Raw genomic sequence first — 19825 nt, forward strand, 5'->3', positions numbered from 1 at the left:
AAAAACATTTTAAAACGTGCGAAAATAAAGACATTAAATATCTGAACTCACATTTTATCGACAGCTGAGCTAGCTTACGGGGTTGGCTGACATCGTCTCACAAGATGTAGTTTCTCTTTAAATACCCTTCTTGAAAATAGCCTTGCAAATATATGTGTTGTTTTGTCTAATCATAAAAGATACAGACGAGGCGTGTTGGCTGAGTTCTTAAAGTTTACTCCACAGCGTGCTCATCAAAAACATGCAGTACGGCATGAGTACGTTCAACAACCTAAACGGGACTACTGCGCATGCTCTTCACTACTGTGGCATGCTGGGTAATGGAGTTCTTATGTACCTGCCTCATAACATCACTATATATCTGCCTTAGGCCATCTAGAAGGCCTTACTGACAACGTGTGATCTGATTGGCTATCGCAACTGTATGTCCCCGTTCACTTACAGTGCACAGACGCCCGCATTGCTGAATCTGAAGGCCCCGGCAGATTTGGTACAGCATGGCAACATAAGCTAGCTGAAATCTGATTGGATAAAAACTCTATAAACTAAAAACAACAGCGCTGGAAGGAGCATAATGTGACATGAAGAGAATATAAATTATTTTAGATATTTAGGGAAAGTAAATAAAAAATTACGTTTATCTTTAATTATGATCAAGTAACATGTAATATTTAGGTATTTTGGTCATTCTAAGAATCGCAATTCATTTTTGGCTCAATGATTTCACTGAGCACAAGACAACGTTCACTATTTACTTCAAGAACAACAACTACTAATTATATTGCCGGACTTCATGAGAGCTAACAACTACTTTGGCACAAATTATGATCAAGAACCTTATATTTTTTTGCCTGAATATAAGGTCCTCCTTCTACAAGTTGTAGAAACTGGGTGACAAGCAGATCTAGCTCTAGCGAAACACTAAGCATCATAAAATAATCACTTACTGTACATTGTCTGCTCTCAGTCCCAACTGATAGGATGTTCATATCTTCCAGCACAAGACTTGTGTTTTCCATTTAGTTGATGAATTCATCATAATACTCAATGTTGGGAGCAAACGAGCATATTGCAGCGTCTTTCTCGCGATGTCTTACAAAAAAAAATGTATTTTGAAGTTGCCAAGTTTCCAAATTTCTCGGCTTATGGAAGCAAGGTTTTCTCCCATACGAGCGAGAGACATGATTTATAACCAGCACAAACTTTCACCAACTCACAGGGGATGCAGCAGCTCAGTTTGTCAACAGCTGCAGTAGATACCTCAGTAACCGAGGCATCGTGTTACTAAAAGTAGTTCCTCTGTGTTAGTTCTTACAATACAGGTCACACAAAACGTGTAAATGGAGATGTTTTTTTTCGAGGGCTTTATAAGTTGAATAGATGACTCGCATTAGCTACATTGTCAGTTCTTTTTTTAAAAGCCTTTTTTACTGCCCAGTGTTTATGTTTATGGCGACAGCCGCTTACTTCAAGCCAATCCAAGGGGAATTGATATAAATGCGTTCCACAGTATATTACACACTACTACTAATTATAGTTGCTGATGTCTAGTCTGAATGGGGCTTAGGGCTCATCAGGAGACTAATTAGTCTATCAAAAGACTAATTAGGTGTGTTGTTACAGGCAGTAAGACCTGACCTCTCCTCTGCTGTCGTCCACAGCTGCAGCTGGAGAAGAGTAAAGGCGAGATCCTGGGCGTCGTGATCGTGGAGTCAGGTTGGGGTTCCATCCTCCCCACGGTCATCTTAGCCAACATGATGAACGGCGCCCCAGCGGCACGCTCGGGCAAGTTGAGCATCGGCGATCAGATCATGTCCATCAACAACACCAGCCTCGTAGGGCTGCCGCTCGCCACCTGTCAGGGAATCATCAAGGTACAGAGAGACAATAAATGAATTAAACATGGCTTACTGCTGTTTTGGAAATGCATGTCGTGTGTACAGGGTTTAAAGAACCAGGTGCAGGTGAAAATGAACATTGTCAGCTGCCCTCCTGTTACGACCGTCCTCATTAAGAGACCTGACCTCAAGTATCAGCTGGGCTTCAGTGTGCAGAACGGAATTGTAAGTTTGTTTTACCTTACCATTTCACTCACAGGACTGTGACAAAATAACACCTAATGGGCCATGACGCATGTGCATGTCATTTTTATAGACACTGTGGGGGGAAAAAAGTGGAAAAAAAACAAGTATGTTTAGAAACAAACAAAAAAAAAGTTCCTTTTTTTGTTATTTTTTACAATTTTGCCTGTGAGTGCGTAGGCCATGTCCACACGAACACAATTATTTTAAAAAGGCAGATTATGCCATGTATTTTGGCTTGTTGTCAACACCCCAGCGTAGGTCTTTGTCCTTAAAAAAACAAATGTTGACAAAACGTAGGCCAGAGTGGAGAATAAATTGGAAACGCTGATCACTGCTTCTACGTCTTTTTATTATCTGGCAGACCAGGTGCGTACAAACTGTGTTAAAGCTGTCACAACAAGCTACATTTACAGATAGTTCCATTATAATGCGTTTATGAGCGAGATGCGAACAGGTGGCGCTAAATCTATTTGTAGTAGACCTATTGTATTCCTATCGGACCGTCACAAATAATTGACTGAATGGCAGGGCTTCCAATTATAAAATGAAGAGGGCCACAGTTTCAAGAGCCCAAGGGCTCAGGGGCCGGCCATCGAGATGTGGATGTTTTGTCAGAAAGTGCCTCCGCAGGTTATATTCCTTAGAGACTGTGTTTACTTAATTGCAAAGTAAACACATTGGCTTTCACACTGTACTGTCAATGAATTCATTATTCCGCCCTCGCTACTCAATTCCAGCATGCGCAGCTAGACAGATAGTTAACAGCATGAAGAAACAGAAGCTCCAGAAATGTTGATATTCCTTCTTTTGAATAATTGTCCTTCCATTGTTTTATTTATTTGCACTTCTTCCTTCATTTAAGTTTGTAAGACTGAAAATATAAACATAACCATAACAAAAGTAAATAGTCCATTGTGTATTTTACATAATTAATGTCCATTAAAGACATGCATCTGAGTTGATTGGCAACACTGAATTGGCCCGAGTGTGAATGTTGTTTGTCTATCTTTGTTGGCCCTGTGATGAAGTGGCGACTTGTCCAGGGTGTGCGCCGCCTTCCGCCCGAGTGCAGCTGGGATAGGCTCCAGCACCCCCGCCACTCCGAGAGGGACAAGTGGTAGGAAATGGATGGATGGATGTGTATTTTACATAAATAAAATAGAAGGTTTAGTGTTAATGCACTCACACAATAAACTGCAGATGTTTACGCATATAGAAATTAAACAATATCCACATCAAACATTGCACACGATGAATGTGACTCATCACAATTAAACCTAAGGTGTAGCGTTATCGCCCTCTACTGGTCAAATTTAGCGCTACATGTATAAAACGGGCTTTTCTCAGACAAAAAAAAACAGCACGACCATGAATGCGAAAGACATCACAAAGTCAGCAATTTCAATAAAAAACTAACTAAATATCTTTATGCATAATATCTACTTACAAAGATTTAACCACGTTTCGTGATGAAGCTTACATGCTGGGATTCCTACCATTGTTGCTGCTGGCGCTTAAAAGGTCCGACAGGAAACAGTGACTCGAGCACTTGCTTGGGGCAGAACATTCATACATTTTTTGTCCAGTCTTTGTTAAAATTCTGATTTTCGCAATTTGTTTTGATTTTTTTCGGGGTTGAATGAGTAGTTTTTTTATTCTACTCTCCCCACTGCTGCTTCATTGTGACACACATGCCTCGCTATTGCCTCCTGTGGGGTGGCGCGAGTACAGCATACATGACCAGCCCTAGTTAAAATTGTTTCATCGAGCCTATTTGGGTGATTTTCGACAGGCCAAATGAAAAGATTTGGGCGAGTCGAATGTATGGGAAACACTGTACCAGTTCTAGTACAGCTATTGATGATACATGTATTTATACTGCTGAGCTTCAGCCTCAGAAACATTGTTTTACCTCAGAATATTGCTGTACAAAGATCTGTTCAGTGTGTTGCTGTAAATCAATGGTGTCAAACTTTTTCTAGCGAGGGCGCCTTTACACAATAATTGTATGGAGGTCAATCAATACTGTTTATGTTATCAAACTTTAAATCTAATAATGTAATATCTGAGAATTAGAGCTGACAAAAATAACAAGTTCACTCTTGTGATTGATTACAAAAAAATGCATTAATCATGTATATACATGCAGATTAATCACTCACTATATTTTGACGGTTCATGTTCTTTTACCTTATTTTCCAGCAAATAAATGACGTGCATTTAAGTAAAACATTAAGAAAATGTTCCTGTTTGACACTCTGACGATAAAATTGTACAAAACCCAAAACCATTGAAGTTGGCACGTTGTGTAAATCGTAAATAAAAACAGAATACAATGATTTGCAATCCTTTTCAACTTATATTCAATTGAATAGACTGCAAAGACAAGATATTTGATGTTCGAACTGAGAAACTTAATTTTTTTTTTGCAAATAATCATAAACTTATAATTTAATGGCAGCAACACATTGCAAAAAAATTGGCACAGGGGCATTTTTACCACTGTGTTACATGGCCTTTCCTTTTAACAACACTCAGTAAACGTTTGGGAACTGAGGAGACACATTTTTGAAGCTTTTCAGGTGGAATTCTTTCCCATTCTTGCTTGATGTACAGCTTAAGTTGTTCAACAGTCCAAGGTTTCCGTTGTGGTATTTTACGTTTCATAATGCGCCACACATTTTCATGGGAGACAGGTCTGGACTACAGGCAGGCCAGTCTAGTACCCGCACTCTTTTACTATGAAGCCACGCTGTTGTAACACGTGGCTTGGCATTGTTTTGCTGAAATAAGCAGGGGCGTCCATGAAAAAGATGTTGCTTGGATGGCAACATATGTTGCTCCAAAACCTGTATGTACCTTTCAGCATTAATGGCGCCTTCACAGATGTGTAAGTTACCCATGCCTTGGGCACTAATTCACCCCCATACCATCACAGATGCTGGCTTTTCAACTTTGGCTCTTTTCCTCTTTGTTCCGGAGGACACAACGTCCACAGTTTCCAAAAACAATTTGAAATATGGACTCGTCAGACCACAGAACACTTTTCCACTTTGCATCAGTCCATCCTAGATGAGCTCGGGCCCAGCGGTGTTGTTGATAAATGGCTTTGGCTTTGCATATTAGAGTTTTAACTTGCACTTACAGATGTAGCGACGAACCATAGTTACTGACAGTGGTTTTCTGAAGTGTTCCTGAGCCAATGTGGTGATATCCTTTACATACTGATGTCGCTTGTTGATGCAGTACAGCCTGAGGGATCGAAGGTCACAGGCTTAGCCACTTACGTGCAGTGATTTCTCCAGATTCTCTGAACCTTTTGATGATATTACGGACCGTAGATGGTGAAATCCCTAAATTCCTTGCAATAGCTGGTTGAGAAATGTTGTTTTTAAACTGTTTAACAAATTGCTCACACATTTGTACACAAAGTGGTGACCCTCGCCCCATCCTTGTTTGTGAATGACTGAGCATTTCATGGAAGCTGCTATTATACCCAATCATGGCACCCACCTGTTCCCAATTAGCCTGTTCACCTGTGGGATGTTCCAAATAAGTGTTTGATGAGCATTCCTCAACTTTCTCAGTCTTTTTTGCCACTTGTGCCAGGTTTTTTGAAACATGTTGCAGGCATCAAATTCCAAATGAGCTAATATTTGCAAAAAATAACAAAGTTTACCAGTTCGAACGTTGAATATCTTGTCTTTGCAGTCTATTCAATTGAATATAGGTTGAAAAGGATTTGCAAATCATTGTATTCTGTTTTCTCTTACCATTTACACAACGTGCCAACTTCCTTGGTTTTGGGTTTTGTATTTGTGTCCAAATATTGGGCTCTTTTTTTCAAGTTCATTTAAATTATGCAAGGGATTAATAACCTGTGATTATTCATGATTAATCCAAAAATAATAATTTGACAGCACGACTAATAATATATCTTATTAATAATGAAATAATTTTATATTTTACAATACTGTGTTCCTTCAATTAAAGCTGGGGTTACATTACCATAGTCGGTGAATTTACGTGAAGCATGGACACTATTTTATGATTTCTATAAATACTGTATGCATATATCATCTTTATAACCCCTCCACGCAGCTTGATACACACTTATAAACACTTCCAATGCTCCAAAAACACTTCATACACTCTAAAACATACATAATTTTAACATGAAACGTCAAAGCGTACTCAAATCTCATTGGTACTTGAAAATCCACGATGTACAGAGACTGTCGTAAATGAACACTCTGTGCGCCAAAAAATGCCCCCCAGGGCCGCACTTTGATCACCCCTGCTTTAAACAACACAGTTTGCCCTTATGCCTGCACACATTTAATATGCTAGATGACCTTTTTTGTGTTCCTCCCAGATATGCAGTCTTATGCGGGGGGGCATCGCTGAGCGAGGAGGGGTCCGGGTTGGCCACCGGATCATCGAGATCAACGGGCAGAGTGTGGTGGCCACAGCACATGAGAAGATTGTTCAGGCTCTCTCCAACTCTGTTGGCGAGGTGACGCACTGAACATAAACACACACACACACACACACACACAACAAAGCTCTTTGCTCAACATGTTTTGCTGCCTTATAAACAACTATAGACATGTTTGTTTTTTTTCATTTTAAAACAGAAGTTATATACCGTTGTAGAAGTCGCTGTCTTGCGGTTCCACGAATACGCACGTCAAAGTAGCCAAGCGTACAGAGTTGTACAACAGATTTAATGTTTTTCAACACACTCATCAGTGATACGGTCTCTCCAGGACTTTTCAGTCTCTCTCCAAACTTCCTCTCCCTCCTGCACCCGGCCGCTCACTGTTAAAGACAACAGATGATTCGATTAACACGTACCACCTGTGAAATCTAATCACCTGCCAGCTGTGTCTCGCCGTCAGCACATGCCCCGCCCCTACCCGGTGGAGCTCGTCCTCAGCACCATGGACAGCGGCGGTGATCTTTTCTCCTGCAAGCGTGCTGGCCCCACCGCCCCCCACAACCGTATTTTCTGGACCATAGGGCGCACCGGATTATAAGGCGCACTGCCGATGAGAGGGTCTATTCAGGTCTTTTTTCATACAAAAGGCGCACTGGATTATAAGACGCATTAAAGGGGTCATAGCAAATTTTTTTCTAAATAGAAAACACTTCCTTGTGGTCTACATAACATGTAATGGTGGTTCTTTGGTCAAAATGTTGCATAGATGATGTTTTACAGATCATCTTCAAGCCGCTTTCTGACAGTCTCTTCAGGATGCGCCGTTTTGTGGGCGGTCTTATTTACGTGGCTCACCTTCGACAGAGTCTTCTCCCCGTCATCTTTGTTGTAGCGGTGTAGCGTGCAAGGACGGGAGTGGAAGAAGTGTCAAAAGATGGCGCTAACTGTTTTAATGACATTCAGACTTTACTTAAATCAATAACGGAGCAGCATCTTCTCATCCGTGGCTCATTAGTGCAACAACAAGGCCGGAAATGTGTCCCGTGAGAAATCGTCCGACCGGAAGTCTCCAATAACTAAAGTTCTTTGGGTGAATACTGTAAACGCACTACACCTGTAGTTTTTAGCGCTTCCATAGTGAGATATAAGTTAGAACTTTACACTACTTTATATTATAAATGGCAGCAGCAGAGGGTGAATGTCCCATAACAAGTAGATATAGTAAAAGAAGAAGCTTTTCGACTACGGTATCGGCACGGACTACAGTGGCGGACCTGCGCAAATTTTCTAGATTTACGCACATCCCAAATACAGATCAGCAGCTACCAGAAAGTAAGAAAAGTTGGTTTTGCATAATATTGTGAAACAAAACACCAGATAATATGTCTGCTAATGGGTGCCGTTTTGCGGTCCTTATACACACACCATAGTAATACTTGTATCTCTGACTACGGTAGCCTTAATTGTCTGACAATCCATCAAGCGGTGCGGCTTCAAAGTCATACTGATACATTTTGACAGATTTTTGAGTGCCGTGTGTAATGTTCATTTCAAGTTTTGGTGTTGTTTACTGGCGTCATATTGCAGTCTGCACATATCTCTTATGTGTGACTGCCATCTAGTGGTCACACTTATCATTACACCATGTACCAAATAAAATTGCTTCGAGGTTGGTAAGCACCACCAGAATTATTCCATACATTAGGTGCACCGGGTTATAAGGCACAATGTCGATTTTTGAGAAAATGCGCCTCATAGTCCGAAAAATGCGGTACTAATCATTGTGCTCTAACACCTGATCTGTACATACTTTTTAAGTTGGACTGGCTGCATTTTAGTCAACTACATCATCAGCAAAAATAACTCATTAAGAAGATCAATGAAACTACTCAACATTTGTCGTTAAAAGCTGACATGATAGTGATGAAGCATTCAATAATGACCATGAAATGGTATTGGTAAAGAGTGTTAGAAAAGGTGAACTTTTGAGTCTACCCCCACCTTGTTCCAGAGCGGAAGTGGCAGGTTCAACATCCAAAACAATTGAAATCGAATTAAAGTGAAGTACAAACATTAGCAAAACCAGCACTGGAGAGAAGACTGAGCACGTTCTCTCAGAATAGTCCCACTACTCACACGCTTTCGTCCATCCTGTTACCCCTCCAAAAGGGTTGCTTGGGCTTTAGTCCAACAAAACCGAAAATGAACCTTGGCAGGGTTTCCCCTAGATTGCCAAGATCCCTGTGGTGTGGAAGCGTTGTTAGGGGCGTGGTCAGCATGACGTCATTGTATAATTTGCTATGATGATAAAGAAAATCATCTTTAAAAAGGCTCCAAAAAATTATACTGTTAAAACAAATCTGTGTTATTAATGAGTAATAACATATATCTTATATTATATCGTTTTGCTCTATTATCAATTATTGCTGCTTATTGGACAATGTAGTTTGTTGATAATGTTTAAAATGTCTGAAGACTTTTAGTATATTTTTCTTTATTAGAAACGACTATGAACTATGAGTGTTACCAGGTGGTGTTGAAGGTGCGTGTTGAGATCAGTGCGGAAGTCCAGAAAGGGCAAGGCAGGCTCGGAGGTCCGGGGACAGGCAGATGGTCAGGGGCTGGAGCGAGGCGTCGTGGTCCGGGGGCAGGCGTGAGGTCGAGATCCGGGAAGGCAGCAGGAAGTCCAGATTTGTGGTATGATCCAAAACTAATGTAAAGCATCCAAACAACAGAATAATAGGTGATTATTAAATTTTAACAGAAGTGTAGATAGAACATGTTAACAGAGAAAGTAAGCAGATATTAACAGTAAATTAACAAGTAGATTAATAATTCATTGTCTACCACTTGTCCTTACTAATGTTGACAAAATAATAGAATGATAAATGACACAATATATTACTGCATATGTCAGCAGACTAAATTAGGAGCCTTTGTTTGCTTACTTACTAATAAAAGACAAGTTGTCTTGTATGTTCACTATTTTATTTAAGGACAAACTTAAAATAAGAAACATATGTTTAATGTACCCTAAGATCTTTTGTTAAAATAAAGCCAATAATGCACTTTTTTGTGGTCCCCTTTATTTAGAAAAGTACCGAAAAGTATCGAAATACATTTTGGTATCGGGACAATGCTAGTTTGTATACATTTAGATTGGGGAATGTTGTTTCTTAATGGGGAAAAAACATTAATGTCTCTTGTTTTCATGTTAGCATTGAAGCTAGCACCAGTCCGTCCGTGATTTCTCTTATCCTGGTTTCAAACTGAGCCCTGCCATAGGAGTTTGGGATTTGTTTTTGTCTCTCCCTCATCCCCCCTCGTTTACCTTTTTCCTACCTTTTTTACGGGGCTTCCTGTTCTTTCCACCCTTTTCATCCTGTCTGTCTTATCCTGGCAGGTTTGTACTGAAAATGTAATTTTGTTGTACTTTTTAAGTGTGATGACAATAATGTTATCAATCACTTTTTTTTTGTGGAAACATTTAATTTCAGATGAATATACTAACCGAGTTTTACCATCATTACATCCCGAGTGGCAGCCAAAGTCATAATCGTGATTAACATCCGATTATTGTGCGGCCCGAATGGAGATACCATAACATTGGGCAAAACAACAAAATCTGTAAAAAAAAAAATGGACGCCTTTCATTAACTCACAATCTTAATGTTCTTTGACTTTCCAGATCCACATGAAGACGATGCCTGCAGCCATGTTCCGACTCCTCACAGGCCAAGAGACACCAATGTACATATAAAAGCCATGAACAGATTGTCGTCTAATTGTAAAAAAAGAAGCAACCTCTTATTGTACAAACTCAAGAGGTTAATTAATTCCTCGACATCTCTACACTTTTTTGTTTTTTCCTTATCTGTTTGTCTCGTTTGTGTTTAATCAATGACATAAAAGGACTCACAGCTATTTTTTTATATTCCCGCACGTAATGCAATACACTTCTGCTATGCTTCTTGTATAGTTGCATTATTTATTTCCTGTGTGAATACTTCTATGTTGGACATTTTTACTGAAATCAGACGACTTTGCAGGGCGTCCCACATATTGCCGGTGCAATATGGACGGGTTTTATGGTTCGAAATAATGAATTTTAAAGATGGTTTGTTGATCAAATGTACACTATATTGCCAAAAGTATTTGGCCACCCATCCAAACACTCTAGAGCAGTGGAGACGCGTTCTCTGGAGTGATGAATCACACTTTTCCATCTGGCAATCTGACGGACGAGTCTGGGTTTGGAGATTGCCAGGAGAACGGTACATTTCGGACTGCATTGTGCCGAGTGTGAAATTTGGTGGAGGAGGAATTATGGTGTGGGGTTGTTTTTCCAGGAGTTGGGCTTGGTCCCTTAGTTCCAGTGAAATGAACTTTGAAGGCTCCATTTTGGACAATTCCATGCTCCCAACCTTGTGGGAACAGTTTGGAGCGGGCCCCTTCCTCTTCCAACATGACTGTGCACCAGTGCACAAAGCAAGGTCCATAAAGACATGGATGACAGAGTCTGGTGTGGATGAACTTGACTGGCCTGCACAGAGTCCTGACCTGAACCCGATAGAACACCTTTGGGATGAAATAGAACGGAGACTGAGAGCCAGGCCTTCTCGACCAACATCAGCGTGTGACCTCACCAATGCGCTTTTGGAAGAATGGTCGAAAATTCCTATAAACACACTCCGCAACCTTGTGGACAGCCTTCCCAGAGGAGTTGAAGCTGTATTAGCTGCAAAAGGTGGACCAACATCATATTGAACCCTATGGGTTAGGAATGGGATGGCACTTCAAGTTCATATGTGAGTCAAGGCAGGTGGCCAAATACTTTTGGCAATATAGTGCAAATGTTAATGATACTGGTATGTGCAGCAGGGGCTCATGGGAGAAATGCCATATTATTGTATGTTTGGTTGACTTTATTTAAATGGCAATACACACTAAAAGGCCGAGGACTTTTCTAAATATCTTGTAAAAATTTAAATGACGATAACGAGTAAGATGCGTCAATTATGCTTTTTGATATCAGTTACCTGTGTGGACAAAAATATGTGTCTGTCTGCTTTTTGCTGTGTGTGTTGATCATTGCTGTTCCGGACTGAAGTGAATGTAACCGTGTCGTGTGAGCCGTCCTATTGCCATGCCAAGTATTTGAATGTCTGTACATAATGAAAAGGGAAAAAAAAAACCTGTCAAATATTGTGCTAATCATGTCAAGAGAAAAGAGTGACTCACGATGGTTTAGTCACTGCAAACATCCTCCCACTTGTGCGTTTAGCTTTGGAGTCCTGGGAGGGAAGAACGGAACGAAGACTCACACTGTGACCGAAAAAAAAAGGAAGAAAAAAAAGCCTTAGCACACAGAGTAAAGGCTTTTAATGATGCACTGTATTCCATTTAATGGCGGTAACATGACCTGTGTGCATGCCTCGTAATGTAGTATCATGTCATCCTGGCAAGGTAATAAAATTGGAGCTGAACCTGGCTGATTGTGTTGGACTGGATCACACTGGAAGAAATGACATGTTTCATGCAAGGCAGTGAAAGCGTAACCCAAGTATTGAGTAGATGAATACTTTGGTGCATTGGTTAGTAATACGCTCAGGTGAAAGCAAATTGTCTCATAGAAAATAGTGTAAATCCTAGTGATGGGTAAATGAGACCCCGACAATTGTGTGGCACGCTCAACAGCTGTATTGACACTGATACTGTAAGTCAGGGGTGTCAAACTAATTTTAGATCAGGGGCCACATGGAGCTAAATCTACTCCCAAGTGGTCCGCACTGGTAAAGTCACGGCACGATAACGTAAAAATAAAGACAATTTCAGATTGTTTTCTTTGTTTAAAAATAAAACAAGCACATGCTGAAAATGTACAAATCATAATGTTGTTGGGTTGTTTTTTTTACACTTCCTTGTTGCGGTTAATAGTAGTCTACCTTTATTTGTCGTTATTTATATTTTCTGAATAAATGATGTGATAATGTTCATCAGTCAACTCATTGGTGTTCATTTTCAATCTGTCAAGATAAAAAATATATATCAAAATTACAGGATGTTATTTATGCAGTCTGATTATTTTCCTTGACTGATGTACTAACATCATGTGGTTTATTGTGTTTACATATGTAGCATCATCCACAAAGATACAAAGAATTGCTATTGTGACATCTAGTGGACACATTTAGAACAGCAGTTTCTTTCATTCAAAAATTTCAGGTACATTTTTATACTTAGCAAACTCATCCCGCGGGCCGGATAAAACCTGCTGCTGTGAGTGATTCGAAATGGTCAGAAAAACTCACCACATTTGACCTGCGAATACAATTAATAATACAAATGAATGAAATGAAATTCAACTCTGGCAAAAGGGTCAGCTAGTAAAAAAGGAATGGAAGAAAATGTACTTTATTTAACGCATTAGAATCAAAATAATCCAAACTTCAGAATTTTTCTTTTTTCTTAGTTCAGTTTCGCTCTATGATGAAGACGAAAAACGGCCAACTCTTCCGACTTCATTTAGTACGATCTGTCACGTGTAAGCCGAAAGAAGTCCTCTCTGATTAAACAATTTGCCGCTTCGCTGTCTTAAATGACACAGCAGGTGTGTCTGTCACAAGTTTTTTTCTTTTTCTTTAAGTGTCACACATGGGGAATAAAGTATCACTCCTTGTGTTTCATAAGGCCTCCATGCTTTAATTTGTATGACCCATCACTGCTAAATCCAATTAAACCCTTCCAGACATCCAAAAAATATTAACACAAACCACATTTGAGAGAGATTAATTGTAGTTTTAGCTGCAAAAATCAATGTGAAAAAAATGAAACGGATAAGTAAATCTGTTGGTAAAGACAGCGAGGAACAAAAAGGGGGGGAGGGGAGAACCGTATTTTCTTAGATTAAATTGCGTTCCTTGGTTATCAAAGTGCTGACACTCGCAACTTTCTTTGGCCCCATGGTGGTTTATTTTTCAGTCATTCTCAATAACAAAAACGGTGACTAAGTGAGCAAATAGAATAGAATTCTTTGTTTGGGCACTCGATTTTGCGGCATGAACACAGGCAAACTGACTATAGATTGTTACGCACAATGTTTAGCCCGACGAAAACGGTCTACGAAAATCGAATTTGTCAAAATCCTAATCATATTTTTTTTTTTATTATTATAGGATACACAGACGCGATTGCTAGGAATGTATGAAATTTAAAAAACAGTCCAAAATATTATTACCAGACGTGTCGAACTCGCGTTCATTGAGGGACACGTCGCAGTTATGGCCGCTTGTAACAGCAAACAATGTATGAATTTACCTGTGCATCTGACTATTATATACATTTTTAAAGGCCTACTGAAATGAAATGTTTTTATTTAAACAGGGATAGCAGATCCATTCTATGTGTCATACTTGATCATTTCGCGATATTGCCATATTTCTGCTGAAAGGATTTAGTAGAGAACATCGACGATTAAGTTCGCAACTTTTGGTCGCTGATAAAAAAGCCTTGCCTGTACCGGAAGTAGCGTGACGTCACAGGTTGAAAGGCTCCTCACATTTCCCCATTGTTTACACCAGCAGCGAGAGCGATTCGGACCGAGAAAGCGACGATTACCCCATTAATTTGAGCGAGGATGAAAGATTTGTGGATGAGGAACGTGAGAGTGAAGGACTACATTGCAGTGCAGGACGTATCTTTTTTCGCTCTGACCGTAACTTAGGTAAAAGGGCTCATTGGATTCCACACTTTCTCCTTTTTCTATTGTGGATCACGGATTTGTATTTTAAACCACCTCGGATACTATATCCTCTTGAAAATGAGAGTCGAGAACGTGAAATGGACATTCACAGTGACTTTTATCTTCACGACAATACAAGGGCGAAGCACTTTAGCTACGGAGCTAACGTGATAGCATCGGGCTTAACTGCAGATAGAAACAAAAGAAATAAGCCCCTGACTGGAAGGATAGACAGAAAATCAACAATACTATTAAACCATGGACCTGTAACTACACGGTTAATGCTTTCCAGCCTGTCGAAGCTTAACAATGCTGTTGCTAACGACGCCATTGAAGCTAACTTAGCTACGAGACCTCACAGAGCTATGCTAAAAACATTAGCTATCCACCTACTCCAGCCAGCCCTCATCTGCTCATCAACACCCGTGCTCACCTGCGTTCCAGCGATCGACGGAGCGACGAAGGACTTCACCCGATCATCGATGCGGTCGGCGGCTAGCATCGGATAGCGCATCTGCTATCCAAGTCAAAGTCCTCCTGGTTGTGTTGCTGCAGCCAGCCGCTAATACACCGATCCCACCTACAACTTTCTTCTTTGCAGTCTCCATTGTTCATTAAACAAATTGCAAAAGATTCACCAACACAGATGTCCAGAATACTGTGGAATTCTGCGATGAAAACCGAGCTTTTTGTATTGGATACAATGGTGTCCGAATACTTCCATTTCAACGATTGACGTCACGCGCATACGTCATCATACATAGACGTTTTCAACCGGAAGTTTCGCGGGAAATTTAAAATTGCACTTTATAAGTTAACCCGGCCGTATTGGCATGTGTTGCAATGTTAAGATTTCATCATTGATATATAAACTATCAGACTGCGTGGTCGGTAGTAGTGGGTTTCAGTAGGCCTTTAACTGTAAAGAAAAGCTGTGGATTTTACCGTAAAACACCGGCAACTCAGTCAACAGAATTTTACTGTAAAATATAGAGTGTTTTTTTACAACATATTACTGTAAACGGAACAGTGGTCCTGTTTTTTTACGGGGAAAAACAGGCATCTTAAGTCTTTTTTGAAATATTATTTCCAGGCGTTCCATATAAAATGATGTGGCCCCCAGGCCTTGAGTTTGACACTGGTTCCCTACGTCCAACAACATATTGTATATGGCTGATTTAGTCCGACTTAAAATAGTCAGCAGTGCTGATAACGGATATTATTGTTTACACTCAGAGCAGCCATTTTTGACGCCAACTCAGGGGTAGTGAGGACTCTCCGACTTTTGGAGTTGGAAAATCTTGTTGAAATTTCAGAAAAATCGAAGTGGAATGCACAATTTTTCATACAGAATTGCTAGACGTACCAGATTTAGCTAAGAGCTCATGTAATTTGACAAAACCTGACATACAATATAGATCGGTAGGTTGTGAGTTCAAACCCCGTCCGAGTCATACCAAAGACTATAACAATGGGACCCATTACCTCCCTGCTTGGCACTCAGCATCAAGGGTTGGAATCGGGGGTTGAATCACCAAAAATGATTCCCGAGCGTGGCCACCGCTACTGCTCACTGCTCCCCTCACCTCCCAGGGGGTGGAACAAGGGGATGGGTCAAATGCAGAGGGTAATTTCACCACACTGTGTGTGTGTGTGTGTGTGTGTGTGTGTGTGTGTGTGTGTGTGTGTGTGTGTGTGTGTGTGTGTGTGTGTGTGTGTGTGTGTGTGTGTGTGTGTGTGTGTGTGAGACTATCAGTGGTACTTTAACTTTAACATGGGAGGAAACATGACAACTAAAAAAAACAATAAAACGGCGGTTTATAAAACAACATGCTCAGATGGAAGACAGTATTGAGTGAGGTGTCCCAAAACCAAGGTGCAATTGTATTTGTTTCCCTAATCTTCATAAACTTAAAAAAACAAAAAAAAAAGTAAGAATTTTCCCAAAACCGTTTAGGAGTTTATCCCTTTGAAGCTCCAATTTAAGAACTTTCAGTTTTGGTTGATTTTGGCGGCGCCAGTGGACAAAAGTGGTAGTGTTTTGCCAGAAGAAGACCACATTTGCCATGAAGACTAGCGCTCATCATCATCGGCGGTCACTCGAACGAGTATGACAATCCTCCTGGTAGGGGTGTATCCCTTTATGGAGGATGCCTGTGCGTGACTTTGTTTAACATGGGGAGACTGGTGCACAGACAGTCACCACACAATCCTTGACAGAATCGGGTCAGGGTCCAGTGGCATGGAGTCCAAGACGACTGGGGACCCTTTTCTGCTGCAGCCTTCTACCGCCATCCCAGCCTTTGTGGTAGTTCTTAAATTTACCGTCTTCCGCCTGCTCCGCCGTTGAGGTCTTCCCCGTATCTCTGGCTAGGGGGCAGTTAGGTACTAGGCCTTTGCCAAGGACCACATGGGGTAACAGTAGTAAAGGGGTTAACCTCCTAGTGCCCCAAGACCACATAGAGGAGCCTCCACTGCCGGATGCACTTTAACGTCATGCCCAGGACACAGACTAGCGCTAGACATACTGACATGATGTCCGCTGTAATATTGTCACAAATATTACATCTCTAATGGCTATGCTGATGTTAAAGGCCTACTGAAAGCCACTACTACCGACCACGCAGTCTGATAGTTTATATATCAATGATGACATCTTAACATTGCAACACATGCCAATACGGCCGGGTTAACTTATAAAGTGCAATTTTAAATTTCCCGGGGAACTTCCGGTTCAAAACGCCTTTGGAGGATGACGTATGCGCGTGACGTCGCGAGGTCCACGGAAGTGTTTGGACCCTTTTGGACACAATACAAACAGCTCTTTTTTCTTCGACAAAATTCCACAGTATTCTGGACATCTGTGTTGGTGAATCTTTTGCAATTTGTTTAATGAACAATGGAGACTGCAAAGAAGAACGTTGTTGGTGGGATCGGTGTATGCGGCTGGCTGTAGCAACACAACAAGGAGGACTTTGTTGGATAGAAGACGCGCTAGCGGCGAACTCCCCTTGACTTCCTACGTCTCCGGGCCGCCGACCGCATCGTCGATCGCTGGAACGCAGGTGAGCACGGGTGTTGAGCGGAGGAGGGCTGGCTGGCGTAGGTGGAGCGCTAATGTTTTTATCATAGCTCTGACGAGGTCCCGTTGTTAAGTTAGCGTCGTTAACAACAGCATTGCTAGGCTTTGACAGGCGTCGAATACACATTAACCGTGTATTTACATGTCCAGTGTTTGGTTCGGTGTCTCCTGATAGTAGTATTGTTGATCTTCTGTCTATCCTTCCAGTCAGGGATTTATTTATTTTGTTTCTATCTGCATTTGAGACAGATGCTATCACGTTAGCTCATGCTAAGAGCTTCGTCGATGTATTGTCGTGGAGATAAAAGTCACTGTTAATGTCCATTTCGCCTTCTCGACTCTCATTTTCAAGAGGATATAGTATCCGAGGTGGTTTTAAATACAAATCCGTGATCCACAATAGAAAAAGGAGAGAGTGTGGATTCCAATGAGCCAGCTTGTACCTAAGTTACGGTCAGAGCGAAAAAAGATATCTCTTGAACTGCATTCTAGTCTGTCACTCTAACGTTCCTCATCCACAAATCTTTCATCCTCGCTCAAATTAATGGGGTAATCGTCACTTTCTCGCTCCTAATATCTCTCGCTCCATTGTAAACAATGGGGAATTGTGAGCAGCACTACCGCTTGTGACGTCACGCTACTTCCGGTAGGGGCAATGTTTTTTTTTATCAGCGAGCAAAAGTTGTGAACTTTATCGTTGATTTTCTCTACTAAATCCTTTCAGCAAAAATATGGCAATATCGCGAAATGATCAAGTATGACACATAGAATGGATCTGCTTTTCCCGTTTAAATTTAAAAAATTCATTTCAGTAGGCCTTTAAATAGCAGACACTATCAAGAAATGATCTTGGATTCCGCTACAAACATGACACTACTACCAAGAATGTATCGGGGCAGATGCAGGTCCCAAGTAAAGAGAGACCGGCGGGAGAGTTTTTTTGAAGGAAGTAGTGTGGAACGATCACGCTGGTGGCTATTTATAGCTCCCAAGCAAATTTCTGATAGCTAACATTAGCATTAGCATTTCGATTTGAACATTGAAAGTCACTTACCGTATTTTCCGGACCATAGGGCGCACCGGATATTAAGGCGCACTGCTGACGAATGGTCTATTTTTGATCTTTTTACATATATAAGGCGCACCAGATTATAGGGCGCATTAAAGGAGTCATATTATTTTATTTTTTTCTTCCTTGTGGTCTACATAACATGTAATGGTGGTTCTTAGGTCAAAATGCTGCATAGATTATGTTTTACAGATCATCTTCAAGCCGCTTTTTGACAGTCGCTTCCGGATGCGCCGTTTTGTGGGCGGTCTTATTTACGTGGCTCACCTTCGGCAGCGTCTTCTCCCCGTCATCTTTGTTGTAGCGTGCAAAGACGGGAGTGGAAGAAGTGTCAAAAGATGGCGCTAACTGTTTTAATGACATTCAGACTTTACCTAAATCAATAACGGAGCAGCATCTCCTCGTCCGGAAACAACAACACCGGAAATGTGTCCCGTGAAAAACCATCCGACCGGAACTCTCGAATAACTCAAGTTCCTTGGGTGATTAATATAAACTCAATACACCAGTATGTTTTAACGCTTTCATGGCGAGTTTACTGACAGATATTAACTTTACACTACTTTATATTAGAAATGGCAACAGCGGAGGATGAATGTCACATAACAAGAAGATAGAGAAAAAGAAGAAGCTTATCGACTACGGTGTCGCCACAGCCTACAAAGGCGGAGGCGCACAAGTTTTCAGGACTTATGAAGATCCCAAATACAGATCAGCAGGTACCAGGAGGTAAGAAAAGTTCCTTTTGTATAATATTGCGAAACAAAACGCCAGATAATATGTCGTACCTTATACACGCACCATAATAATACTTGTATGTTGAAGCACATCAAATGGTGCAGCCTACACTTATCTCTTGTTTGACTGCCATCTGCTGGTCACACTTATCATTACACCATGCACCAAATAAAATTGCTTCGAGGTGCTTCAACCAAACATATTCCTTACGTTTGGCGCACCGGGTTATAAGGCGCACTGTCAAGTTTCGAGGAAAAGAAAGGATTTTAAGTGCGCCTTATAGTCCGGAAAATACAGTACTAGTTTAGCAGGAACAGAGTCAAGACAGCATTGGCCGAAAATCCCTCCTGATCTTTGAGATCATGCCAGCGAATGAAAGCCGGGCCACTGTTGATCTTGACTGTCCGGGGAACCTCCCTTTTTCTTTTTTTTTCTCCTCAAACAAAACTTTTAGTTTCTTTGGTTGTTTTGATAGCAGTAATTGCACGCATGCGTTTTTCTTCTTCTTCCCTTAGTTTTTCTGGTGGCACGTAGGCGTTCACATCGACTTCTGTCTTTTTTAACCAATGTAGAAAGGGGGGAGTGACCTTTGCCGTAAATCGAGTCAGCACATGTGTGTTTTTTTGTGTCCTGCCACCCGCCTCGAAGTTGCTAAGTGCCAGTGAAAGCG

At 41.0% G+C, this 19825-nt stretch overlaps 1 protein-coding gene and 1 long non-coding RNA gene across 6 annotated transcripts in view; one reads left to right on the forward strand and one right to left on the reverse strand.

The window, feature by feature from the left end:
* The window catches only part of LOC133638682 (amyloid-beta A4 precursor protein-binding family A member 2-like), a 175057-nt gene extending 162567 nt beyond the window's left edge, over positions 1–12490 (forward strand). For 4 of the 5 annotated variants that reach the window (XM_062031539.1, XM_062031530.1, XM_062031556.1 and 1 more), the window contains 4 exons: positions 1662–1874; positions 1944–2063; positions 6460–6600; positions 10214–12490. In XM_062031539.1, the coding sequence (XP_061887523.1) occupies positions 1662–1874; positions 1944–2063; positions 6460–6600; positions 10214–10285 (546 nt within the window). In that variant the 3' untranslated portion in view covers positions 10286–12490. The remainder of the gene's footprint in view (positions 1–1661; positions 1875–1943; positions 2064–6459; positions 6601–10213) is intronic. The other variant, XM_062031565.1, reaches the window with a different exon arrangement.
* Positions 1367–7128, reverse strand: LOC133638703 (uncharacterized). Its single transcript, XR_009823674.1, has 3 exons — positions 6733–7128; positions 6440–6608; positions 1367–1855 (listed from the first exon to the last, which is right to left on the reverse strand). It is a non-coding gene; the product is annotated as an uncharacterized LOC133638703 (long non-coding RNA).
* Positions 12491–19825: the final 7335 nt, after the last annotated feature.

Source organism: Entelurus aequoreus, linkage group LG02 (assembly GCF_033978785.1).
Source record: "Entelurus aequoreus isolate RoL-2023_Sb linkage group LG02, RoL_Eaeq_v1.1, whole genome shotgun sequence".
In the NCBI taxonomy this organism is placed as follows: Eukaryota; Metazoa; Chordata; class Actinopteri; order Syngnathiformes; family Syngnathidae; genus Entelurus; species Entelurus aequoreus.